This window comes from Neolamprologus multifasciatus, chromosome 18, assembly GCF_963576455.1.
Source record: "Neolamprologus multifasciatus chromosome 18, fNeoMul1.2, whole genome shotgun sequence".
NCBI lineage: Eukaryota > Metazoa > Chordata > Actinopteri > Cichliformes > Cichlidae > Neolamprologus > Neolamprologus multifasciatus.
In genome coordinates, this window is record NC_140456.1 from 802,357 (window position 1) to 829,818 (window position 27,462).

Sequence of the window (27,462 nt, forward strand, 5' to 3'; positions counted from 1 at the left end):
AGTATGTTGTTACACATTAAGTTCATTTTGCACATTAAGCTCCATTTACATCGACATCTGCAAACCTCGTTTGTCTTCACTTACTTATTTTGCACTTATTTATCTTTCATTATTTTTATCCTTATTTATCTTGTTCCTTCAACCTAACTTGGCATTTGTGTTTGGACAGCAAAGGAAGAATTTCATTGCACAGAGAAATATTATTTCCTCTGTACACATGACAATAAACACTTTGAATCTTTAATCTATCGTATAAACTCCTTTTCATTTTTTATGTTTTCCTTTTTATTGCTATTATTATTAGAAGAAGATTAGTTGTTTTTTTTCATTCATAAACTTCACAAATGGCTGCAAATATATATTTACATTTTTTTAACTGGAACTAACTTAACTTAAAGTGGTCCTGTGGAAAACCAGTTTAGCTGACAGTTTACATGTAATTACATTTTTCACTTACTGGGTTCAATGAGTAAACTGGTTCCTCTGCCAAAGATGATCTTAGCTACACCTCCAGTATTCACACAGCATGAAGCACTGGGACCAAAACCAGTGACAAACTAAACAGACTCCACACAAGCATGTTTTTACATTTGATACTTTACATGAAGATGCTGCATTTAAGATGCTGATGTTAAAATATTTTTGCACTTTGTAGGATTTTTAATACTCTGAATAATTAATTAAAGTATTTTGTTCCATGTACTGAGTTTTTCACCACTGAAAGAACAGAATTAAACTTACTGTCGTTAATGAATAATTTAGTGCTGCTGCCAAAGACGATCTTGTTAACAGCAGAGCCAGATGTCACACAGTGTCAAGCCTCAGTGCAAAAATCTACAACTACACACACCTGCACCGTAGCCCAATAACAACAACAACAACAATAACAATAATAATAATTTGGGAGATGAGCCATTCTCATCTGTTATTATCTACAATTCTTCTGGGCAGTGCTGCTTTTTAAATTACAGTGAAGTTGAAAGTTTGTATATTTTAATACAAAGCATTAAAGTTACATTTAAATATTAGCAGTAATCATAATGTTTCTTTGGCGTTTTGCATTTTGTAGAATTTGTAATTCTCTGAATGAATAAACAAAGTTGTTGTTTTTTCATGTACTGAGTTTTTCATCACTGAAAGAACAGAATTAAACTTACTGTCGTTAATGAATAATTTAGTGCCGCTGCCGAAGATGATCTTGTTAAAATTAGCGCCAGATGTCACACAGTGTCAAGCCTCAGTGCAAAAATATAGAACTGTAGACGTATTCAAACCTGCACCTTGACTCCAAATAACAATAATAATTTTGGAGATAAGCCTTTCTCTGCAGTTATTAACTACTTTATAAAAGTACTTTATTGTACTTTTATATCACAAAAAAGTTTGCAGTAAAATCTTTGCCTGAATGCACTGAAAGGAACAGCAACAAAAGTTTAATCTGATCTGTCTTTAGTAATAAACGTCACACTGAAAAATCACTGTGTCAGCTTTGAAAATATTACATTTGTTTTGTTACAAGTTCCTTTAAAAACCTTTGCATATAAATAATATTTTAAGTTGTATCAGAACTTACCAGGTTCAATGGTTAACCTGGTTCCTGATGCAAACAACAGCTTTTGCCCAGAATTCACACATCATGAAACTCCACAACACAAACTCCGAGACAGTAACTGGACCACGCTTGTGTGTTTACATCGGAGACTGTTGTAGAACATTTAGGTCAAATAAACTTAATATTAATCATATTATTAATAAACAAAGACGAGCTGCTTTCTTTCATTTAGCATTAGCGACTGCTATAAATATTTTATAATGACAACAATATTTCATTTTTATTATTTCATTATTGTTATTTTGTATATTAAAATGTACTCAAAAACAATTTTTTATTTATGTTTAAATTGGCGGCTGCACTTACTGGGTTCGATCATTAATCTGGTTCCACTTCCAAAAATGAGCTTACGCTGGTTTGCAGTAGACACACAATGTGATGCTACACAACAAAAACTCAGCAGTGTCTGAACCAGACACTTAACTGAGACGTCCACTTTAAAGTTCAGATGGTTCTATTCAATCAGCCATGTGGTAAAGATGAACTCCAGAATAACCAGTTACCTCTCAGTATATGACTGATCTGCGTCTTATTTTTATATCTGAAGATAAAACAATATTTACTTTGTTTTATAAACTTCTTTGGTCAGACAAACAAAAGAAAACATTATTCATCTGATACTGAAGGCACTGACACTATGTCACAGTGAGCTTACATATTTTATGTTTCCATAGAAACCTGTGTTTGGTCTTCACAGTATGATCAGTAATAACATTATTTCATGTGGACCAGTAAAACTTACTGGGAGCAACTGTTAATGTGGTTCCCTTTCCAAAGGTGACCCTGTTTCCAGCATCACAGCCTGAAGCACGTTAACACTGAGTAATAATAAAACCAAAGCCTTCTGGGAAAACCAAACGGATGCTGTTTATACATTAAAACTTTATACTTTTAATAACTACTTTGATTTGTTTGTGTTGACTTTTATTTATTGAATTTTAAAGCTTTTTTTATGAGGTCAGGATTTTACTTACTGTCACTGACATACAGTTTGGTGCCGCGTGCAAAGATGAGCTTGTTAGTGCTGCTGTACGTCACACAGCATAAAGCTGCAGCACACAAACCGGACTGACTGCAGCAAACTCAAAGTGCCATTGTGACCTTTTAAGCACTAAATCTTTTGTTTTAACAAAAACATTTCAGTTAATCAATAAAGGCGATAAAATCTGTCTCTACTCTGCTCTCAAAGATTTCCAAATGAACGTCTTGAGGGCAGTGCTGCTGTTTACACTACAGTGACGTTATAAATGTGTATCTTTCAATAACGATGCATTAAAGTCCAAAGATTAGCAGTAATAACAATGTTTCTGGGTGATCCTTTCATACACTTACTGGGTTCAATCATCAGGCTGGTGCCGCTTCCAAAGGTGATCTTATTTGTACCAGTATTCACACAGCATGAAGCACTGGGACCAAAACCAGTGACAGACTGAACCAGGCTCACACAAGCATGTTTTTACATTTGATACTTTACATGAAGATGCTGCATTTAAGATGCTGATGTTAACTTATTTTTGCACTTTGTAGGATTTTTAATGAATAATTAAAGTATTTTGTTCCATTTACTGAATTATTCACGACTAAAACAAAATAACTGAACTTACTGTCATTAATGAAAAGCTTAGTGCCGCTGCCAAAGATGAGCTTGTTAACACCATATCCAGATGTCACACAGTGTCAAGCCTCAGTGCAAAAATCAACAGCTATACAGACGTATTCAGACGTGCATCATAACTAAGATAAGTCTAAGGTTTGCACTATGATTTTGTTCAAATGCATTAAAAGGAGCAGCATCTTAAAAATCTGTCTAATCACTAAAATCATACTGAAAATCTAATATGTGTCATTTTCTAAATATTTCACCTACTGTTAAAAAAACTTCAATATAAATAATATTTGAATATTTGTCAGAACTTATCAGGGTTTTTTTTATATTAAAACACTGAAAATATGTTTCAACAGCTGTTTATCACAATATTATTGAGTATGGTATAAGCTCAGTTTTTATATGTTCCTTTTTATTATTATTATTATTAGATGAGACTTTTTTTAGTTATAAACTTCATGAATGGCTGTAAATATTGTCTTAAAGCTGAACTAACTTCACTTCAATGACCAGTTTAGCTGACAGTTTACATGTAGTTACATTTTTCTGATTTTCAGTCATATTTATGTTCAGTATCAGCACTTACTGGCTTCAATGAGTAAACTGGTTCCTCTGCCAAAGATGATCTTATTGAAGCCTCCAGTATTCACACAGCAAGAAGCTCCAGCACACAAACCCATGTTGTCATGCACAACCAGCTAACGCTGTAACTGTAACAGTTGTTTGAATGTTAACGTGCTTCTTTACAGTCTCTGTGCTTTTGTTTTCCTTTGTTAAAAACATATATTAATATTACAAAATCACATCTACACTGCAGTCAGTGATTGGCCAGCTTCTAAAGACAATCGTGTTTACGACTACAGTTGTTTTTATAACTGAAAATCAGCTGATAGTTACGTGATGACATTTTATAGATCAAATGTAAATTGTAAAGAAATGTTTTAGAGATGGTCATGTTCATCTGAGTTCATTATGGTCTTGATTTATAAAGTTTTTATGACTATCTGATATATTTATGTAGTGTGTAAATCTTATTTTTGATTATTCTGATTCGTACAGTAAAAGTGCAACACACACACGTGTCAGTTTGACAGTTTCACCTGTTTTTCCTTTAGCTTCATTATTGTTGTCTAAACATTAATATTCATGTTGTATAACAAGCACTTACTGGGTTGAACGATTAATTTGGTTCCTTTTCCAAATATGATCTTAGTTCCACCTCCAGCATTCACACAGCATGAAGCTCCAGCTCACAAACTGAGCAGACGGTTGACTGGATCAAACCTTACACCTGATAGTTTAAGCTTATGATTTGTCAAACTTTGAATGTGATTCTGTTTGTTTTTCTCATTTGTTTTAAAAAAGCCAAATTAATTTGGTGCAAATCAATTTTGTTACAATCACAATTTTTCAGACACATTTTTCTTTTAACTTGTTTATAGATGCAGAAGTAAACAAATAAATAACTGTCAACACTCACGGGGCTCAAGGATCAGCCTGCTTCCTCTACCAAAGACGATCTTTTGCGTGTTCACACAACACGAAGCTCCTGAACATAAACTCAACCTGATCCACTGGATTCAAATCTGTTTATGTCTTTAGGTAAAATCATTGAAAAATATTTATTTATGTTTAAAGCTGACAATTTTCAGGTTGAAGTGTCATAATTATCATAATTATCATTTGTCAGTCTTTGAGTGTCGTTTTGAACCAAACACCATCTGGACACATGAATATTCAGCTCTCGGTTAATGAGCTTGTTTCCATTAAAAACATGTTTTACATGTGTGATAAATGCTCTATTTTTACTCAGGTGGAGAACAAAATGCTTTCTGGCTTACACATGTGTTCAGTTCTATGGTTTTACTGTTATTATTCAGAAACAGCACATGAACAGCATCTGGCTTTCCTCTCTTCTGCCTGTTAGTGACTCGGCTGTGAAACACTGGACAACATTCAGATGTGTCAGATCACATGTTGTAAGAAACACACTTCATCCCTCTGGCATCAGCGACTAACCTGGTCCCACTTCCATGAACAATCTTAGATCCACTTTGTTTACTTTGTACTAAACAGTTTTCACCAAACTACAGATGAATGTTAGAAACAGACACTCACTGCTGTTGACTGTCAGCATGGTTCCTTCCCCAAACACAATCTTCCATCCTCCACCAGAAGATGTAGTCACACAGTATTTATGACCCAACACTTAACCTGAGCCACATCACCTCCACAGCATTCAGCTCAAACAGCCTCAAATTAACATTTTTATCTTTTACACAAACATATTTACATTTCCACTGATTGAGGAGACTTTTAGTAGTCTTTGTCACAATTTGCAACAGAATGTGTGGTTATATGATCACAGTGAGAGACTGATGCAGAAACTTTCTGATTAAATGTGCACCAACAGCAGCAGGTTCACTGTAAGTAAACGAGCTTCAAATGAGAATAAAAAGATGAGCAGACTTACAGGTTTCAACGATCACTTTAGTTCCTGATCCAAACAAGATTTTATCGAGACCAGAGCTCCTCACACAGCAACACACTGCCCGACAAAAAGCACAACTCCACCAACACACTCGTTCTTCTCTGATATTCTCAGGATTTAACAGCATCACTGAGAAAATCACTGAGTGTTCAGACCAGAACACAACGAGCTGAAACATCAACGCTTGAAACTGCTCAGACTTCAGCTTGATTTCATCTGTTTTACACAAACTCACAGCTGTTACTGAAACATCACCGAACTCACATTTCTAACAACTACAGACTATTGAACATTAAACATTAGACAAAGAGCTCGAGTCACTAATTCAGTCTAACCTGTCAAAGTGAAAACAGTTCAGACTGATTATTGTCTGTTAGTTAGAAACGTCTTACTTGCTTCCACAGTCAGCAGAGCTCCTTTACCAAACATCATCTTCTGTCCTCCTCCAGTCGTCACACAGCACAAACCAGCTCAGCAAAAACCATCAGCAGCTGCTGAGCTCCAGTATAACATGTTCATGATGGTTATTTTCTTAAAACCTTTTGTCAGGAACAATTTGATGTCCTGATGTTTGGACTAACACGTAATCTGATGTTTCTAAACGACACCAGCTGCTGTTTCTCGCTGTTTGCAGATAACATGTTTCTAACTCAGTGCTCAGCACCAATAACCAGACAGCAGCGTTTCACCTTTACTGCTCACGCTCACTAAAAACAGCTCAAAACTCAAAGACACAGTTAAACTGTAACTTTACATCCTCATGAAAACGTGTTTAATGTTCGTTACCTGTAGCTTTAATTTAAAAATTTAACTTACTGCTTTGGACGTTCAGTCTGGTGCCCGATCCAAACAGCAGCTTATTATAACCAGTATTCACACCGTGAGAGGCAGCATGACAAAAACAGGTTCCCGGCTGCTTCTGTGAAACATGCTGACGTATGTTGTGGGTCAGAATCTGTCCTCACAGTTAGAATCTGAGAACAAACGTCTGATGGGACTGAAATCTTGTGACTGTTGTTGGTGTTAAACTTACTGCTGCCGATCCAAACAGCAGTCGCCCGTCAGAGCCAGTCTTCACACCGCGATGTGAACCATGACAAGACGAACAACCTTCATACTGACTCGTCCCATTTTAATTTAAAAAAGGAAAGAATTTCTTATTTGGCTCAGCAAATGTTTAACTCCACTAAATCAAACTTGTGAACCTCGGACATGATGATGTACGATTGTTGTAAATCTAATTTATTTACAGAAAAAATTATTTTAAGTGATCCGTTTTTGATCCTTTGATCTCTTCATTATATTTACTCTGATCTTTGTTTTGAAGTTTTAATTGAATCCACAACAGAAGTGAAAGACGTGACAGCACTCACTGGCTTCAATGATTAACCTGCTTCCTGCTCCAAAGATGATCTTTTGCCCAACATTCACACAACATGAAGCTCCATGACACAAACTCAGCACAGCATCATCAACGTCTTTGACTTTTTCATGAATAAACATGAACAAACTTCTAAAGTCGATCACGTTGGTCAGTTTATTACGAGTTAATGTTTTTGTTGTGATCATGGTTTATCTGTTAAACAGATGGATCGTCAGCTTCAGAGCAAACAGACTTCAGATATGAACGTTTCACGTCTCTGCCGTCACGTTTTGGGCCAACAGTAAATAATCTAACAGCTGACCTCTTCCTGTTTGCTCTGATGGTTTCTGAATAAAACAAAAGATCATGGAAATCGTTCAAAGTGTTTGACGAGTCCTGTATGTTTGATGAATGTTTTTACTCTTCGTTGTTATTCTAATTGTACCTGTAAAAGTTTTATTTTAATGCTCACTTTGCTTCATATTCCAGCATTTAAACGTTTGGTGTTGCTTTGTGGCCAAAATTCAAATCCATTCATATTTAACACACTGCAGATGTTTCACCTCTGTTTGCATCACTGCAGTCAACTTCAAACTATGACTGTTGCTGTCACTTATACATGGACATGTATCAGTACTTACTCGGCTCGACGGTTAATCTGATTCCTCGTCCAAAGTTCATTTTTTCTAAGCCAACATTCACACAACATGAAGCCCAATAACATAAAGTCAGGAAAGGATCAGCTGAGCCAAACTCTGTGTTTGATCTTTACATTTAAAAACATAACATGAGCTCAGCTATTTTCACTACAGTGAAGAACAAAGTGTTTTATCACAAGTTTGTTCAGTTGGTGTATTTTCTCTTTATTCTTTATCTGTGTTTATTTATCTGTATAAATGTTACAGAAATATTTGTAATTTAGAGATAATTTAACATTTCTCGCTGATCTTCTGACCTTTAACCTTTAAGGGGTCAAAACATCCTGATTTAATGTCCCTCAGCTGTAAACAACATTTAAATGTGATTTTTACAAATCGAACCTGATTTTGCTTGTTTGCCATTAAAAAAAGGAATAAACAAACATTTTTCAGCACTTACTGGTTTGAATGATTAACCTGGTTCCACTTCCAAAAAGCATCTTATACCCAGTATTCACACAACCTGACGCCTCATAGCACAAACTTACAGATGATCAACCGAACAAAAGCTCGTCTTAGACGTGATTTCTGAGTTTTTTAACTACTTTTAACTTTTAACTTTGTTATTTTTAGAATTATTCATCAGAACTGTCGTAGAAATATTGATATTTACAGTAACTATACTGCATATAGTGTTGGTGTCCATGAGTAATCCTTTGTTAGTTGAAGTAATTACTGTATTTTTGTAACTGCACATTTTACAAGAAATCACAGATTGTGTGATTTTATGCAAATTTAGAAATACATGTAATTTTTTTTAAAATGTTTTGTCACTTTTTGCTTTGATAAACCTTCACAGACTGAACTTGAATGAATCTCCAGCACACTCACTGCTGCTGATGATCAGTGTGGTTCCTTCCCCAAACACAGTTTTCCATCCTGCGCTGGAAGACGAGCTCACACAGTGTTACTGATCACACATGAGATCAAACTTACTGGACTCGACCGTCGCTCTGATCCCAGAACCAAAGACCAGTTTCTGGAAGCTTCCAGTTTTCACACAGCAACAAATGTCAGTGCAAAAACTGTAACACACTTCAGTCTGTGTGAGACTGATATGATCATCTTACTGTCATGTTTTCTGATTAAATGTGCACCAACAGCAGCAGGTTTACTGTAAGTGAACGAGCTTCAAATGAGAATAAAAAGATGAGCAGACTTACAGGTTTCAACGATCACTTTAGTTCCTGATCCAAACAAGATTTTATCAACACCAGAGCTCCTCACACAGCAACACACTGCCTGACAAAAAGCACAACTCCACCAACACACTCGTTCTTCTCTGATATTCTCAGGATTTAACAGCATCACTGAGAAAATCACTGAGTGTTCAGACCAGAACACAACGAGCTGAAACATCAACGCTTGAAGCTGCTCAGACTTCAGCTTGATTTCATCTGTTTTACACAAACTCACAGCTGTTACTGAAACATCACCAAACTCACATTTCTAACAACTACAGACTACTGAACATTAAACATTAGACAAAGAGCTCGAGTCACTAATTCAGTCTAACCTGTCAAAGTGAAAACAGTTCAGGCTGATTATTGTCTGTTAGTTAGAAACGTCTTACTTGCTTCCACAGTCAGCAGAGCTCCTTTACCAAACATCATCTTCTGTGCTGCTCCAGTCGTCACACAGCACAAACCAGCTCAGCAAAAACCATCAGCCTACAGCAGCTGCTGAGCTCCAGGATAACATGTTCATGATGTTTATTTTCTTAAAACTATTTAATTTAAGTTTAATGCAGCTGTTAGATTGAGGACAGTTATCATGATTTCTTATGGTTCTGATATTATTTTCACTCTGCCAAAAAGAAAGAAAATATTATTAAATACTAAATATTTTTATGTTTATTTGTATCTGTTTGTTTGGATTAATGGTGCCATCAGTTTAGTTCATTTCCAACAAGTTTAACTGAACACTTATAAGCTCGTTTTCTACGTCAGGTATGACTGTTACATCCTCACACATCGAGGGAAAGGCTGATTAAACGACTATTGTTATTCTGCTGAATAAGTTTAGTAGAAGAAGAAAACTTTACATTACAGCAGCTTTAATAATTTAATGTAAACTTACAGCTGTGGACATTCAGTCTGGTGCCTGATCCAAACACCAGTTTGCCGTAACCAGCCCCAGTATTCACACCATGACACACAACGAGACAAAAACCTGCTTCTGAGTCGTTGCTGAGCTGAAGATTTTCACACTAACTGTAAAGAATCTGCGTTGACGCTTCGACTATTAGAATATGAAAAATAGAAATTCAGTCTTGTGACTGATTCTAGTGTTAAACTCAGAGATGTGAACGTTTCGTCTGACTGATCCAAACACCAGAGCTTCCAGTATCCACACTGTCAGCTAAACCAGGACTCAGTTTTAAGCCTTTAATTCTCTGTTTAATTAAACTGAATCCAAGTGTTTCAAAGATTTCTTGTTTGTTTACTTTTGTGCTGCCAGGACATGAAAATATTCCAGATTAAGAAAAAACTTTTGCTGTTATGTTTATTTTCTTTTATTCTCTTCATGAAACAAATGTAACTTTTACTTTGAAACAAGTTACAGTTACATTTCTCTCTCTTTAGAATAAATGTTTAAGTCATTAAATCATTTCATATTTTCTTTGATCCTGTCGTGATTTTTGTTTTTATCAGCAGATTAATGAAACTTTCAGTCTAAACTGACCTGATTCGACCATCAGCCGAGTTCCTCGAGCAAAGAGGAGTTTGTCTGCACTTCCTCTCACACAGTGACTGACAGCTGTCTCAAATCCTCACACAGTCTTCCTACTGTTGTTTTGGTGTGAACACAATCATTAAGAAATATTCACTGAGACATTATTATAGACAGAAATAGCAGCAACGCTGAGATTTTCTTTAGTGTACGTTTGTTTTTGAAGAATCACCTTCATCTCACCCGAGCAGACGAGCAGACGAGGAGTCGAATGCTTCACCTGTCTGTCTACAGTCTGACGGAGACTCAGTTTAAAACATTTTGCCTGTTTCTACAATCAGTCCTGTCAAAATTAAACTGGTTAACAGGCTGTAAACTTCACAGCGGAGCAGCATTACTGAACCGCACTGACAGATAATATGACGGGAGATTGTAGTTACAGATCTTCTTTGTTTAGAGTTTTTATTTTAGTTCAGGAGAATATTTTAATGTTTGACACTGAAATGAACTTTTTTTCTTTACGTCTGTCATAGAAAATCACCTGTGACAGGTTCAGGATCTGACCCTCGTTTCTGCATTACAACAGAAACTTTCACTTTGACTCGTTCTGATGGTGAAACCTTCACATGTTAAACTCTCTGAGCTCTAAAAATAAAATCATGTTGTTCTGCACATAATGTTTTAAATATTTGTTAAATATATATTTAAACTCACTGGAGTTGACAGTCAGTCGAGTTCCTCCGCCAAAAGTCATTTTCTGTGTGTTTCCTTTCACACTGTGACTGATCGCTGAGTAAAAACCTCCCAAAGTTCAAACTCATGTTTCAAACTTAACTTTGAATCCTTTCAGGTTTTGATGATTGAAACATTTTCATTGCACTAAAACAGGGATTCACCTTTTTAAAGAAACCTTAATGACTAAATATAAATCATTAAAAACTGTGTGTTGGATTAAAGTGTTGTCTCCTCTGATTTTATGTTTTAAGTCTATAAAATCTATAAAATCTATAAAATCTCACCCGATTCAACACTCAGTCGAGTTCCTCTGCCAAAGATCAGTTTGTCTGTAGTTCCTCTCACACACTGACAAACAGTTTGATAAAAACCTCACAGTCATGTTTCAGTGAAAAGTTCCTGATTGATCATTTTTAATCCACTGACTGGTTTAAAATGACAGAAATGTGTGTTTAATATTGTGGCAGTGAACAGCTGGAGGACAGAAAAGTTCATGTTGAACCGTCCAACATGTAATCAGGTCTAATTACAGCTGCATTATCCTCACTTATAAACAGTTATCACACGTTTGTCCTCAAGTTCACACAAACATTCGACTTTCAGCAGAATCATTATTATTATTTCTGTTTGACTTCTTTCACAGTTCACAGCTTCTGTTGCTTAAATCAGTGAAAATATTCAGTTTTGTAGAAACTTTAAATAACTGTTGTTTGAGTTCATGTGTTACTGACAGATCTGTAAAAATCAGGCTTTCATTAAGATTCATGTGCATCAAACACACAATCCTGGATTATCACAGTATTTAACATTTCCTGTGTTTACTTACTGGACTCTACGCTGAGTTTGGCTCCTGGTCCAAACACGGTCCTGTAGCCTCCCTGACCAGTCACACTACGATACAGCGCTCAGCAAAAACAGCTGGCTGCACTGGGACCAGTTTACCTGCTCAGTTTTCTCCCATCTGAGTCAGAATAATACAAAACTTTAACTTCTGCTCGTCACCTCATTTTTCCTCCTCAGCACTACAGAAGTAAAAACCTGTAAAACTCACAAACCTCACATTCATCACTGGAAGAGAAACTTTGCTCTTACACTGAAATCCAAAATCAAAGTAATTTTTTTATATAACTTTAAGACTTTTATTCAGCATTTCTCTTCAGAATGTTTTGCTTTTTATTTATTGTCATTTTTCTAATTTATTTAGTTTCAATTATTTTATTTCCTACTTTTTTTTTTTCTCCATCTTGGATTTGCTCACCTCCTAAAACTCATTTTACTTAACTTTGCTTGCACATCCGTCTGCATCAACTCAAACTGAAGCTTCTTTAATGAAACATGTAAAATCATGAGAATAAAGTCTTACCAGCTTCTACCATCAGTTTGGTTCCTTTGCCAAAATAAAGTCTGCCAGCTGCTCCCTGATTATTCACACAGTAACAAACACTGTGACAAATACTGCTGCTCAGTTTTTATCTCCATCTGTTATTAATCACGTTTCACATCAGCTCTTTGTAGAGTCTCAGTGTTTGTTTGTCTGTTTTTTACGTTAAAAGTCACATAAAATATACAAATTAATTTATTTCCATTTGCAGCCAGTTTGCACCAGTAAAACCATCAACACTAAGACTAATAAAAGTATTTTTTGATCTCACCAGTTTGTGCGATCAGTTTGGTTCCTCTCCCAAAAATCATTTTGGTTCCTGCTTGATTCACACAGTAACACACACACCAGCAGAAACTGCTGTCTATGTCTTTTTATCCATATCTATGTTTACATATCTAGATATATATATATATATTTATATATCTATATTTACACCATGGTTCTTCATTCTGATCTAATTTCATTTAATTTATTTTGTTTCTGTGAATCTGAAAATGTTTCTGAAACTGTTTGTCATCATTTTCTGTCCTCGGCTGCAGTTTTTGACACGGTTCATTTATTTGTTGATGGATTTCACTGCAAATGTCTCTTTTTTAAGTTCCATTTAAACTCAGTTTGACTTTCTTTGTTTTCATCTTTTGAATTTCTCATCAGTTTGTTTAATAAACTGGAAAAAGCAGAGCTGATATTTGTTCATAAACTGTTCTTTCCTCTCTGACAGGATTACTGTCTGCAGCTGTTTGCATCTGCAAAGTGTGAAATTGTTAAAATCTGAGTCTTACCAGCTTCTACAGTCAGTTTGGTCCCTTTGCCAAAATAAAGTCTGGCTGCTCCCTGATTATTCACACAGTAACAAACACTGAGACAAATACTGCTGCACAGTTTTTATCTCCATCTGTTATTAATCACGTTTCACATCAGCTCTTTGTAGAGTCTCAGTGTTTGTTTATTTGTTTTTTACGTTAAATGTCACATAAAATATACAAATGTTATTTATTTCCATTTGCAGCCAGTTTGCACCAATAAAACCATCAACACTAAGACTAATAAAAGTATTTTCTGATCTTACCAGTTTGTACGATCAGTTTGGTTCCTCTCCCCAAAATCATTTTGTCTGCTCCCCGATTCACACAGTAACACACACACTGGCAAAAACTGCTGTGTGTGTGTTACTGTCTGTTTGTACTCCAGGGTTCTTCACGTTTAATAATTATAAGAGTCGTTTATTTTGTTTCTGTGGATCTGAAAATGTTTCTGAACCTGTTTGTGATCATTGTGTGTCGTCAGCTGCAGGTTTGGACATGTTTCCTCGGTTTGATTTGAATTTTCTTCTTGTTTGCTCCACATAAAGCTCCAATAAACTCATTTTACAGCTAAAACAAAACGACTTAAAGTAATTTCATGAAAATCAGCATCTTACCAGCTTCTACAGTCAGTTTGGTCCCTTTGCCAAAATAAAGTTTCCTCGCTCCCTGATCAGTCACACAGTCACACACACAACAACAAATACTGACAGGGCTGAGCTCATTTCATATTTCTGCTACAGTGTTGCTGTTTCTTACGTTCGTCTCTATTTGTATCAATATTTGTTATTCTGTTGATTTAGTTTTATTTATTTTTCATCTTCTGAATGCTTTTTTCTTGTCAGATTGTTTTGATGAAAGCAGAGCTGATATTTGTTCATAAACTGTTCTTTCCTTTCTGACAGGATTACTGTCTGCAGCTGTTTGCATCTGCAAAGTGTGAAATCGTTAAAAGAAAGGAGAAAGGAGTCTTGTGTCTTGGAGTCTCGTGAAATCGTTAAAAGAAATCTGAGTCTTACCAGCTTCTACAGTCAGTTTGGTCCCTTTGCCAAAATAAAGTCTGGCTGCTCCCTGATTATTCACACAGTAACAAACACTGAGACAAATACTGCTGCACAGTTTTTATCTCCATCTGTTATTAATCACGTTTCACATCAGCTCTTTGTAGAGTCTCAGTGTTTGCTTTGTTTGTTTTTTACGTTAAAAGTCACATAAAATATACAAATGTTATTTATTTCCATTTGCAGCCAGTTTGCACCAATAAAACCAATAAAAGCATTTTTTTTTTATCTCACCAGTTTGTACGATCAGTTTGGTTCCTCTCCCCAAAATCATTTTGCCTCCCTGATTATTCACACAGTAACACACACTGTGACAAATACCTTGTTTGTCTGAGGACTAAGTTCACGTTTGATTTTCACTGAAACGTTTTGTTTTTGCATGAATCTGTATTTGTTTCCAGAGCTCATGCTGATTTTTGATGATGTTTATCTTTTGCTTTACTTGGTTGTTTCTGTTTGGAAATCATTTCAATACATTTTATAAATGTGTTCATTTTTCTTCACGATCTGCAGCCTAAATTCAGCTTCAATGAGACAAAAATGTAAATCATGAAATAATAAAAAAATCTTCTTCTTACCAGTTTGTACCATCAGTTTGGTTCCTTTACCAAAATAAAGCCTGTAGTTTCCTCCCTGAGTCACACAGTCACACACTCTGTGACAAATACTGCTGCTCTCACTTTGTTCTCCACATGTTTCTGTTTATTTATTCTGTTTATTTATAAAGTTGCACTCAGTCTCATTCTGTGTTGTTTCTCCTGTTTGTTTTGGGGTTTTTCATATGTTTAAAGCCAGTTTGGTAAATTCAGTTGTTTCATCCCAACATCTAAACTCAGAATCATCAGTCGTGTTTTTAACTGCTGTTATTTTCCCGTCAGCCTGCATGTGTTCGCCAATCAAACTGAGCGAAAACCTTTCAAATATGTAATATTCAATAAATACAAACAGTGATTGCAGACTCTGAGCTGATCATAAAATCATAAAACGTTAAATCTTACCCGTCTCTACGCTCAGTTTGGCGCCGCTGCCAAAGATGAGCTTGTCGTTACCTCTCGTCACACTACAGCGAACGCTGTGACACAAACTGCTGCTCGGCTCAGCTTTTCACTCACTTTCATGTTGTGCTTATTTCTTTCATTAATCAGTCTAACACGGCGCTCGTGTATCCATGGTTACTGTCTGGATGGTTTCAGTAAAATATTAAAACATTTAAGTCGCTCATTCACAGTGTTGGTCATAGAAATATATAAATATAATCATCTTACAGCCTCTACAGTCACTTTAATTCGTTTCCTTAAATAAAGTTTCCTCCCTGATTCACTCTCTAACACACTGTGGCAAATATCACTTTGACATTTGATGTTTTCACTGGAAATTTAACTTATTTCATATTTTTATGGTGTTTATGGACGAACTTGCATCTGTTTGTGCTTCTGTTGGGTTCATTTATTACCTGATCTCATTGTTTTACAGGAGTCACATTTGTATTCACGCTGTTGAACATTTAATCAACAAATCTGATTCATTTTAAACTCTTATTTTATTTGCATGTTTGTCTGTGTTGCTCACAGCCTGATTATTTCTATCAATCCAAATCTGTCCAGTTCTATAAATACACAAATGCAACACACACATAAACTCTCTGTAGACGCACAAAAACACTAAAGAAAGCAAACGTGCTCCTACCTGTTTCTACGGTCAGTTTGGTTCCTTTACCAAAATACATTTTGTCATTTCCTGCAGTCACACAGTGACACACACTGTGACAAATACTGCTGCTGCTGCTGCTGTGTCTCTTCATCGATCTTTAGGACATTTATGTGTTATTTTAATTATTTGTCTCAGATATTCAAACTTGTGTCGCAGTTTTTACTGTTTTTGATGTTTTAAATAAAAATCCTGAGTGCAGCTTCTGTATTGACACTTTCTGCTCTGTTTTCATTCAGTGTTTATTTCTTCTTCTCTGGAATGTTTCACGTTTTGTTCTGAGCTGAAGCTTCACGCTGAGCTGATGTTTCTCACTAAGACTGCATGAAACCATCTCAGTTTGCACTAATTAGAATCTGAAAAAAGTAATAAATTTAAAAAAATACAAATGAAAAATCATTTAAGCAAAGAAAGCTCTTACCCGTCTCTACAGTGAGTTTGGTTCCGTCGCCAAAGTAAAGTTTGTCCGTCCTCTGACTCGTCACACTGTGACTCCCACTGTGACGAATACTCACGGACTCGTGTGGATGTCAAATATTCAGATTTTCTGTTTGTTTCCTCCTGTCACCTTCACAGTTTGCATTTGTTTGGTTTTCGTTTCTCTGATGTGAAACATTTAGATAATTACACATTCGTTAAGAGAAGCTTTGCTATCAAAGAGTAAAACTGATTTTGTGTCATTCACTTTTTTCTGTGTCGCTCTGTTTTGTTTGTGCGAGACTTTGTTTATCCTGTTTTTTGTTTTTACATAGAAACATTTTTCTAAAACTGTTTGTTTAAATTAAAATCATGTAAATGAAACTTACCTGAAACGATGAGGAAGAGTCTCTGTGCTCGTCTTCAGACAAACCTTAATCCTTCAGACTAACCAAACATGCTGTCTGTGTTACTCTGGATGATGCATCTGTGTTTGCACACCTGTGTCCCCTGATCCAGTTATTCCCACGAGCGCCACCTCTGTCAGAGGGGTGTGGCCTAAAACCTAGATTACAAAAGTTCAAATTTACATGTTTTTAAGCTTTTAAGAGCTCACAACAGGTCAGAGTGTGGTGCAGAAATACTCAGCGTTACATGAAAGGATGATAAACGATCTCCAGCTCACGTGGCCATCAGTGAAGTTCAGCTGTGTTACAGTTTAAGAGCTGAACTGCAGCTCAGCTGATCGTTGGTGTTGTTGTCAAACATCAAACTCTGAAGAAAAACTTCCTCAAACTTCCTCTAAAAGTGACTCAGTACAGGGGCTGATGTTTGCATTATTGGGGGCGTGGCCTCTTTGACTGACAGGTGGATGGTGACACAGGTGGCTGCTGTCTGCTCGGCTTCACCTCAGTTAATTAGAGTCCCTGAACTGGACCTCTGGACCCTGTTTGTGCTGTCGGAGCCTTTTTAATGACCAATAACAACCAGCGACCAATAATCCAGCTCGCTGAGCGGCTGCTGGCACTAACAGAGCTTTTATTTAGATGTTGTACAAACTAGCATCTGCATTAGCTTTTAGCTATACCTGATTAATATTTGGTGATAATCTGTAGTCCTGGTAACCTGATAACAGGCTGCCCAGCAGGTAAACTATGATGTCACTTCATGTTGAGAGTTTGTCTGGATGACATGTGGAGGTGCCTACAGTCGGACGGATGCACGGCAGAGAGTGATGAAGGCTCATGTTACCATATTTTTAAAAATGTCTGTGAACTGAAACACATGATGGAAATGATTCAGTCAAAGTAAAAGAAAAATGAGCTGAAAGTTTAAAACAAGCTGACAAACATTCACAGTTTGAAGATTATTATCATTCAGGCCAAAAACAGTTTCGACTAAACTCATCAGAGCTGTGTGTGTGTGTGTGTGTGTGTGTGTGTGTGTGTGTGTGTATGTGTGTGTGTGTGTGTGTGTGTGTGTTACACTCACAGTGTGTTTGCAGGAAGCCTGACTGAAGCGTCTCCGTCTCTCACACAGACTCATCCAGGACTACATTTATAGTTTGTGTGAGGCGCAGGAAGCAGAGAGCAGAGCTGATGTTTCTCAGACAAACTTCAGCTGTGGCCTAAAAACAGTGTGAATAAAAGATCCAGCTGTTAGTGAGTATTTTGGGCTCTGACCCAGTTTGCAGAATAATTTGAGCTCAAGTTTCCATGTTTGCTGACTACAGTTACAGCTGCCAGCCTCACATTAGGCCTGTGGCAGTCAGACTCAGCCAACATCAGCAGGCCACAATGGCTGTGTCCCAATTCAGGGTCTGCAGCCTTAAAGGCCGCATTTTAAGGCCGATTATGTCACAGCGACGTGATGAAGGCTGTCCCAATTCAAGGGCTGCTCGAAATGCGGCCCTCAAATGCGTCCATCATTTCCCTAGATTTTAAGGACGTGGTGGTGTAGACTTTGTTGCCCAACATATCCCAGAATGCATAGCGCGGCGCTGGGTGTGGATAATTTTGCCGGAAAAAAACCGCGGATGAGGGGCGCCCGAAGTGTAAACTTTAAGTAAGTACTGAATATTATGTCACTTATTTATGTGCAAATGTTTAATAACGAAGAACATTAAAACATTCCTGTTGGCCACATGTCGGCAAAGTTGTATGAAACGTTTCCAGCTGTTAGTATGATAGTTGCTATAGGCAACCTGGGCAGCGCGACGGAGGCTAGACCGTCCCATTTTACAAGCCTCGCACTTCCGGCCTTAGCGGTCTTTGACTACGCGGCCCTTGTGGACCGTTAAGGCTGCGTACTTTAAGGCTGCAGACCCTGAATTGGGATACAGCCAATGTGTTTCAGACACGCTGTAAACGTGTGCAGGTGTGCAGGGCCCAGCATGATGTTCTCCCCATCCCGTCCTCTGGGGGGCAGAGTCTCTCTGTGGCGTTTGTGCTGCTGACAGGTTTTTCTGAGTTTTCAGGGTGAAGCTGATAAAATGCTGCTCATGGTGACGAGAGTCAGATCAGAGGTGTGGACGAGAACCTGTCAGCTGTCACAGATCACATGACCGCCTCCACCAAAGCAGGTCGCTCCAGTGTTTGGTTGATGTTTTATTTGCATGTAAACAGATCAACACCAAATGTCCACAAAGCAGCACGATGACGAGGTTTAAGATTTACATGGAAATCAAAGATTCATTTATGCGTCTGTGAGCTTGAGGAGGAGAAACCTGCAGCTTCAGCAGATTTTACAGAGCTGAACATCAAATCAGGACATTTGTCTCATGAAAGTGTTTAAACATGTTTTCTGTTTGTGTTTGTATCTGATTTTAGTGTGTGATAAAAGTTAATAAACAATAAAACAAGAGAACTGCATGTTTTCCCTTCAATGATCAGTGTGATGCTGTCACCTGTAACTTGCTGTGAAAGTGTTGCACAAAGCGTGCGAGGAAACGAGCTGCTCGCAGCTTCCTGTCGACGTGAAACTGAGCAGCTTGTTGGTTTCTGTCTGATTTTATCTGCAGCTTCACGTCTGACTGTTGAACTGTGGTTTCAACTGAAAGCAGGAAGAAGCACGACGAGGCAAACGGGGTCAACTGATGACGACGTCACAGGTCCAACAAGACAGAAACTTCACCTGTGAGCAAACTTAAACTGTAACTGATCAAAGTCCTTTATTTAACCCTGTGGCAGCTCACAGGCTCTGTGAGGGGGACTGTAACGATGCTGCACGCTGCCCAACGTTAAATCAGAAAATACAAGAGACGATTCAAACACAAGCAAGTTTATTTTGTATAAGAAGCAAACAACGTTTCAGTGAGAGCGGTCGAACTGACCGGAGAACAAAACGTACAGACAGAAATCAGATACAAACGATGTGATTATAAACGACAGGAAGTAAAACTAAATGCTGAGAAGCTGAGGGTGTTACTGACAGCTTGTATTTACAGCAGGACGAAGCAGAGTGAAGCTCGGCTCACACGTTCACACATCAGCAGATTTAACACACGACATTGTTCTTGTTGAGACCATCAGGGCCTTTCATTCATTAATTATTCTTTGTTCTTTCAAACTAATGTTTAAATTAAAGTTTAGCTCCAGTTGGTGACGTCAGCGAGCTCGGCAGCCACGCTGCACGCTGACGTTAAGTCTTTGCTGTGTTTTGCATAAATAATTTGAAACATTTAACAGATTTGATGTTTTTTGCATGTATTTACAACAAAATGATAAAAATGTGTTTCCATGTTTTTCCATTTGGGTCAAAATTTCTGTTTACTTTTAGATGTTGTTGGAATTTGAAACGTTGCTCTTATATGAACGCAAACGATCCTAAAATCAGACCCACAAATGTTTGTGCTCTAAGTGTGACTTTACAGAAGACTGAGCGTTTGTGCTTTTATCAGAAACAGGAGAAAGAAGCTGAAGCTCTGATCTCACGTCGCCGACCTGCTGATGGACTCAGAGCAGCAGACCTCTGATGGTCAGGATGGTGTTGAAGGCCAACGTCTTGGTGAACAGCACTCTGACTCCATTCATCACCAGCAGGTAGAAGTTGAGCTTTGCTTTTTCTACACAGACGTGAGACAGACGTTAGCTCGCACTGAATTACTGAAGTGATGCAGAGACAAAGGACACAGAAGAAATTCATTTTCACGACTGCAACTCTTTATATTTATGTTCCTGCATGTTTCTCCTTGTTTGTTAACGTCAACACATCAGTGTGTTGTTCTCTGCACGGATGCATCAGCAGCCACACAAGCTGACGTCTGTCCACACACGAGGCTGAGGTGTGGCTGATGTTTTATCATATTTACACTTTACTTCTTTTTTACTTTTATTCTCTTTTCTTTTGTTTTTTTGTTGTTGTTTGTTTTTTTGGAAATGAAATCAGATGTTTTTCTGCTGCTCTCTGATATGAGCTGCATGTTTTGTGTGACTGACATTATATATTATATATAATATTTGAGGTTATACAATAATCTTCCCGACAGCAGTGATGTTGTTAGTGATGACGATCTCGTTCATGTGAAGAAGCTGAGCGTGTGCAGGTGTGTTTGCTCACCTGGGTAGACGCTGCTGCAGGCGTCATCTGTGTGGAAATAAGAAGTCCGTTAATCACACAAACACGCTCGATGAACTGTTTTTATATCTCAACCCGAAATAATATAAGACGGGTTTAAATTTGGAAATGTCAAACAAAGTCTCAGCCGTCATTTTATTGATCTTTTTTTAAATTAATGACCATATTTACATGTTTGTGTTAAAAATAAAAGATTAAACGTGTCTGACACAAACACAGCTGAGGTTTAAAGTTTATGACTGAGTTTGTTTTCCTACCAGCTTCGTTGTTGGAGGAGGCTCCTAACAGCTCGCAGGAGTGGATGGTCTCGTTGCTGAATCCAACAAAGTAGTAGGTTTTAGTCTTTGTGGACAGAACGGCGTTGCTGGTGTTCACGCTGACTGGGCCCCCCCTGACATTCAGAATCATTTCTTCATCCTTTGGATAAAAATCCGTGGCCAGACAGACCTCTGGGCCCAGAGCATCAGCGGGCAGCGGTGGATAAGCAGGAGGTGTCAGAGGGGTCAGAACGTGAAGCGTCGGGGTCGTTTTAGGTTGATCTACACAGCAAAACAGCACAAAGCAAAACCACAGACGAAGTTAGAAAGTAGAAAATAACCAAGTTTCAGTTTCCACAAAACAAACATTAATGTTTCAGCTTTAAAACATTTATCTGACATTTCTAAATGAAATCTTATGAAACACTATGACTCCAAACATGATGACTCAGGTGACCCTGAATCCTTGACTCTACATTTAGAAGTGCTGTGATCGATATTTCAGTTCTGTTACTTTATTGATTGTTGTGGGTTTGTGTTGCAGTTTGCAGCTAAGAACAGTTTGCTCGTGGTGTCTAAATGTTAGTAAAGACTGTGCGACGGAGAAGACACACAAAAGTCTTTCCCCAAATTCATGTTGTATAAAATTTGTACATTAAACTTCAAGGATAACAAAATAGTTTCAGTTGTTCTTTGTACGTACAGCAGGCTGCAAATCAGCAGTTTAGTCGCTCTGAAGGTGACATTAATTATTATTATTATTATTATTATTATTATTGTGTTTGTGTGTTTTTTATAAGCCGACTGTTTGACACAAACTAACAGTTAAACTGAGAGAAGCCGACAGTGACGCTGCTCGCTTTAATCATTTTATTTTAGGATTTAAGAGTTTGACAAAAACACCGTGACATTCAGCCATCATGTAGCATGTTCGTTTGTATTTCACATAACTAACGAGGAGTTCTTTGACCTGAGAGTCAAATTTCAGTCCGACAAAAATAAAATAAACTGATTTTGGTCCAAACTGAGCCAATAAATGAAATCAGAGGTTGAATGTTTGAGTAAATATTAAACTTCTTTATTTCTGTTGTATAAACTTTATTATCTTTGTTTAATGCAGCGTCCACACTATATATCATCACGTTCGACCAAACCGTTCAGTTCTGCTTTTTTATGCTTTACACATAATTTATGACATAAGCACATGTGAGTGTTTCCTTGAAAGCTCGGATATAAACACAGGTTTTATCTGTGCCGAACCTTCAATGCTTTCATTTCATGTTTTTGACGACAATTTCCAGAAAACTGAACTTTTCTCAGCTTTATTTTCAGTTCAGACAGTAACACTCAGACAGTCACTGTGAGCTCAAGTCGAGTGTTCAACTACCAAACCCTGAACTTCTGTCCTGTGTAGTATTTATTTATTTATTTATCCAGGATTTTCTTTTTTCTGTGCCGATTTGCAAAAGCAGCTTCATGAACATGATGATTTTCTTTTATTTACGTCACTAAAATTGTACATTTATAACTCTTCTGCCTTTTTTGTGCTTTACAGTCATTATCAGCAGCTCTGTTACATTCTGTTTTGTTGTTTGTTTGAACAGACTTTATCTTTACTATTTGTACTCATTAATATTTTCAGCAGACTCATCAAAACAAAGACGTCTCAGAGAATTCAGGCCGACTTTGTTTGATTTTATATTTTCAAAACTCGATTTTAAAAGCAGAATTTCACATTTTTAACTCTGACAGTTCGTTGGCGTGTTTCTGTAGCTCATGTTCAGGTTTCCCTCTGAGCTTTTTTTCTTTATTACTGCCGATTATTTTACTTTTTGCTTTGCTCTGTCATGATTTGCAGAGTTACAACACACCAGCTACGTGTTGCAGCTGAATCTATTCTGGACACTTTCACACTTTGAATGAACAGAAAACAGGATTTAAGGCATTTTCAGGACGTCCTGTGTCAGACAGCAGCTCGTCGTCACATCGCTCCACTGATCATCAAGTTCAAGCTTTAAAACATAAAAACTCCATTTTGGACTAAACAGACCTTTAAAAGGAAATTATTTCTCACTGTATCAGCCAAGAAAAAGGGATTTTTCTTACCTTTCGGGCGGACGGTGAGCTTGATCGGATCTCCAAATGTTAGTGCATCACAGTGCTACAGCCCCGTACAAAAACCTCTCGGCTGTCAAAGATCCTCAGAGCAGCTCAAACACGTTCAAAAATCCACTTCCACAGGACAGCACCGAGCTGTGACACCAGAGGAACAATCAGAAAGTCATTTGTAAGTTTTCATCGGGTTAAAGTACAAATATAAAAGCGTCGACCTGCACACAGAGCAGAGGCACGAGGGTCAGAAAAGTGCAGAAATATTCATTTCCATGTAGAATTCGAGCTGCTGAAGACTCACCTGAAGCAGACGTTTTGTTTCTTGATGTTTTTCTGAACTTTGGCCGATTCCATGTTTTAAAGACGGTTCAGATGAAGCTGCAGGTTTTTGTACAGCTCTGTGTGGATGTTCAGTCACTGTGGACCACCCCAACACAGTGAAAAACCCTCGTACAAAAACCTGTCACAGCAGCAGGAGGAAGCAGATGTGAGTCGCTGCCACATGAACAAAAACTCACTGTGACTGTTTCTCTGTGACTGTCTGTCTTTTACTGACGACTTTACTTCATTTCTGCAGGAAATAAATGCTGCAGACACATAAATCAAAGTTTCAAATACCTTTCACCACCTTATTGCACTTCACTGTATTTGATTTAACAAATATCTTCACTTGCAAAGTGCTCCGAAGGGAGAGGAGGGATTTTAAGGAAACTTGAAGCACACTGAGGAAGAGGAGCTAAATGAAGGACATGAGAGGCAGTCCTGGCTGCTGAACTGTCCATCATCTTCCTCCAGTTTCCTATTATTTTGTTTGAAATCCCTGAGAATGAATTTGGCAAACACTCGGTTATATTTATCTTTGCTAATAAAAACAGCAGTTCTGTCTTTAGCTAGCAGACATGCACACAAACAGTTTGTGATATTTGTCGAGATGCTGTTTGTTGGACCTGCCGTTGCTCATCGACTTCCTCAACTATTAAAACAAAATTGTTTCACCTGCGTTGGAGTTTATAGAAGATGGCCATCTTGGTTTTCCTTTGCTTCAGTTTGATTTTCTTGTAGTTTCCTTTAGTTTAAGTTCGAGTTTGTGGTTGCACCCATTCATTCTTTTTGACCAATAGCAGACCAGTTCTTGTGAAAACTCCAGTTGATCAATTCAAGGATCATCTTTATGCAACATAGTGTTGAAGCCAGGTATAGAGAGAGCGTGGACCCAAAGACAGTGCAGAGGCAAGTTTGGTTTTCACTAGTTTATTATGCATTTACAAGTTATGGTGATGTGATGTAGTGTGAATCTAGGAGCTCTGTTTCTGCTGCACGAGTCTCTGAGGGAAAGACACTGCAACAGAGGAGAGAAGAGTTGATGATCGGAGAAAATCAGAACTCTCAGTAACACCAGACATTATACTTCCCTTAGGCAGCATCATTAGAAGACATAGCATACATTTTCACTGCTATGCAGATGACACCCAGCTCTATCTGTCCATGAAGCCAGATAACACACACCAATGAGTTAAACTGCAGGAATGTCTTAAAGACATAAAGACCTGGATGGCCGCTAACTTTCTGCTTCTTAATTCAGATCAAACTGAGGTCATTGTACTCGGCGCTGAAAAGCTTAGAAATATGGTATCTAACCAGATTCTTACTCTGGATGGCATTACCTTGGCCTCCAGTAACACTGTGAGGAACCTTGGAGTCATTTTTGACCAGGATATGTCCTTCAACGCACATATTAAACAAATATGTAAGACTGCGTTCTTCCATTTGCGCAACATCTCTAAAATTAGAAATATCCTGTCTCAGAGTGACGCTGAAAAACTAGTTCATGCATTTATTACTTCCAGGCTGGACGACTGTAATTCATTATTATCAGGAAGTCCTAAAAACTCCCTGAAAAGCCTTCAGCTAATCCAAAATGCTGCAGCAAGAGTCCTGACAGGGACTAGAAAGAGAGAGCAGATTTCTCCTGTTTTGGCTTCCTGTTAAATCCAGAATTCAAAATCCTGCTCCTCACATACAAGGTCTTAAATAATCAGGCCCCATCTTATCTTAATGACCTTGTAGTACCATATCACCCTATTAGAGCACTTCGCTCTCGCTCTGCAGGCCTACTTGTTGTTCCTAGAGTATTTAAAAGTAGAATGGGAGGGAGAGCCTTCAGTTTTCAGGCCCCTCTTCTGTGGAACCAGCTTCCAGTTTGGATTCAGGAGACAGACACTATCTCTACTTTCAAGATTAGGCTTCAAACTTTCCTTTTTGCTAAAGCATATAGTTAGTGCTGGACCAGGTGACCCTGAATCCTCCCTTAGTTATGCTGCAATAGATGTAGGCTGCCGGGGGATTCCCATGATGCACTGGGTGTTTCTTCTTCACTCACTATGTGTTAACAGACCTCTCTGCATTGAATCATATCTGTTATTAACCTCTGTCTCTCTTCCACAGCATGTCTTTATCCTGTCTTCCTTCTCTCACCCCAACCAATCACAGCAGATGGCCCCGCCCCTCCCTGAGCCTGGTTCTGCTGGAGGTTTCTTCCTGTTAAAAGGGAGTTTTTCCTTCCCACTGTCGCCAAAGTGCTGCTCATAGGGGGTCATATGATTGTTGGGTTTTTCTCTGTATCTATTATTGTAGCGTCTACATTACGATATAAAGCACCTTGAGGCGACTGTTGTTGTGATTTGGCGCTGTATAAATAAAATTGAATTGAACTGAATTGAAATGAATACCAGACGAGGTCAGACATGGACGGGGAGGATTTGCAGGAAGACGGCAAGGCTGCCTCCTCCGAGGGGGAGCAAGATAGTAATCTTTGTTTTTGTCTCACTACAAAGTTGTACAACTGGTTGAAGGTTATCCTTCTTATAAAGCAGGCTGCTGGTTCACACAGAGGTCCACAGCTCTCTGTAAACTTCTCATTTCAACTGCAAAAGCAAATTAAATCTTTTTAAAAGAACTTTCTCCTGAAATTCCGTCTGAAAAATTTGAACACAACAAAAACCATAAGGTAGTTAATGGACTGGAGGAGAGTTGGTGGAGATGCTGATCTTGAATGCTCCTCCTACTGACTGCCAGCCAATGAATCTTTGGATTCTGCATTGGCACGACTGACTGGGAGCCACACAGAGGAGGTGCAGGGTAGAGGACAGAGACCAGTTAGGAATAATCTTTTCCAGAAGATGGCACAGAGAAATAATAAAAGGCTTGGGTGCTTACTTTCTGCCTTTCAGAGGAAAATCTGGAGAGGAAGTCAGGGAGGTCCACTGATCTGTGTTACCACAAAGGAAGGAGCGGTCGGAGCAGGAAGGAAGCTGCTGAGGTGACCGTCAAGGAGTAGTTAGAGAAGTGGACTTACTTACATTAAGTCCATGTCCAATATGTAATTATAACGACAATATGTTTCAGTGAACACGTAAATAAACAGATCTGTGCTGTTTAAGACCCACACATACAAGAATGAATATCTTTACTGTCATTGTACAAGTAGAGCAAAATTAGTACATTATATAAATAATATACACAAAATAAATACAAGGAAATGTGAACTGATAAGGCTAATCAATATAACAGACATAAAGTAAATGTGTCCCTGCAGTCATGATACAGTAATACATCAACACTAAGCTTTAACTGCATTTAATACGAACTGATGTTATTGTCCTGTATTGTTGTTTGGTCATTTGTGCATTTTGCTGGTTGACACATCAAACCAACCTCAGCTTCTCCACCTGCTCAAACCTGCAGCTAAAACTTACCTGGATTTCAACCAGCTTCCTGTTCCTTTCAAAGTAAATCCTTACACACCTTCTGTTCTCACTCACCATTACAGCAGTTTGGATTCAACACTTGTCTCCAGTCTCTAGTGGATTTCTTTCCCTCAGACCTGCAAGAAGGCCCCCCCCCCCCCCCCCCCCCTAGATTCACCTCCACATTTTTTGTTTGGAGTAAAAATTGACGTTTTTGAACTT

At 37.9% G+C, this 27,462-nt stretch overlaps 2 protein-coding genes across 17 annotated transcripts in view; both read right to left on the reverse strand.

Annotated features, from left to right (window-relative positions):
• The window catches only part of LOC146496887 (M1-specific T cell receptor alpha chain-like), a 69,136-nt gene extending 52,672 nt beyond the window's left edge, over positions 1 to 16,464 (reverse strand). Inside the window, exons 1-2 of one of the 14 annotated variants that reach the window (XM_085141014.1) lie at positions 7,698 to 8,142; positions 5,692 to 7,659 (exon numbers count right to left, since the gene is read on the reverse strand). In XM_085141014.1, coding sequence (XP_084997140.1) covers positions 5,692 to 5,887 — 196 coding nt within the window. In that variant the 5' untranslated portion in view covers positions 5,888 to 7,659; positions 7,698 to 8,142. The other 13 variants (XM_085141012.1, XM_085141022.1, XM_085141023.1 and 10 more) reach the window with 13 other exon arrangements.
• A 3,349-nt stretch (positions 16,465 to 19,813) lies between these two features.
• trdc (T-cell receptor delta constant) lies at positions 19,814 to 24,195 on the reverse strand. Of its 3 annotated transcripts, XM_085141049.1 has the most exons (6): positions 24,113 to 24,195; positions 23,796 to 23,954; positions 23,489 to 23,635; positions 21,383 to 21,664; positions 21,108 to 21,134; positions 19,814 to 20,613 (listed from the first exon to the last, which is right to left on the reverse strand). In XM_085141049.1, exons 4-6 carry the CDS (start codon positions 21,531 to 21,533, stop codon positions 20,504 to 20,506), a joined length of 288 nt encoding a protein of 95 aa, XP_084997175.1. In that variant the 5' UTR covers positions 21,534 to 21,664; positions 23,489 to 23,635; positions 23,796 to 23,954; positions 24,113 to 24,195; the 3' UTR covers positions 19,814 to 20,503. The 3 variants fall into 3 exon arrangements, with proteins under 3 accessions (XP_084997175.1, XP_084997174.1, XP_084997176.1); XM_085141048.1 differs by lacking the exon at positions 24,113 to 24,195 and having other exon boundaries at positions 23,796 to 24,037; XM_085141050.1 differs by lacking the exon at positions 24,113 to 24,195 and having other exon boundaries at positions 23,489 to 23,712; positions 23,796 to 24,037.
• Between the last annotated feature and the right edge of the window lie 3,267 nt (positions 24,196 to 27,462).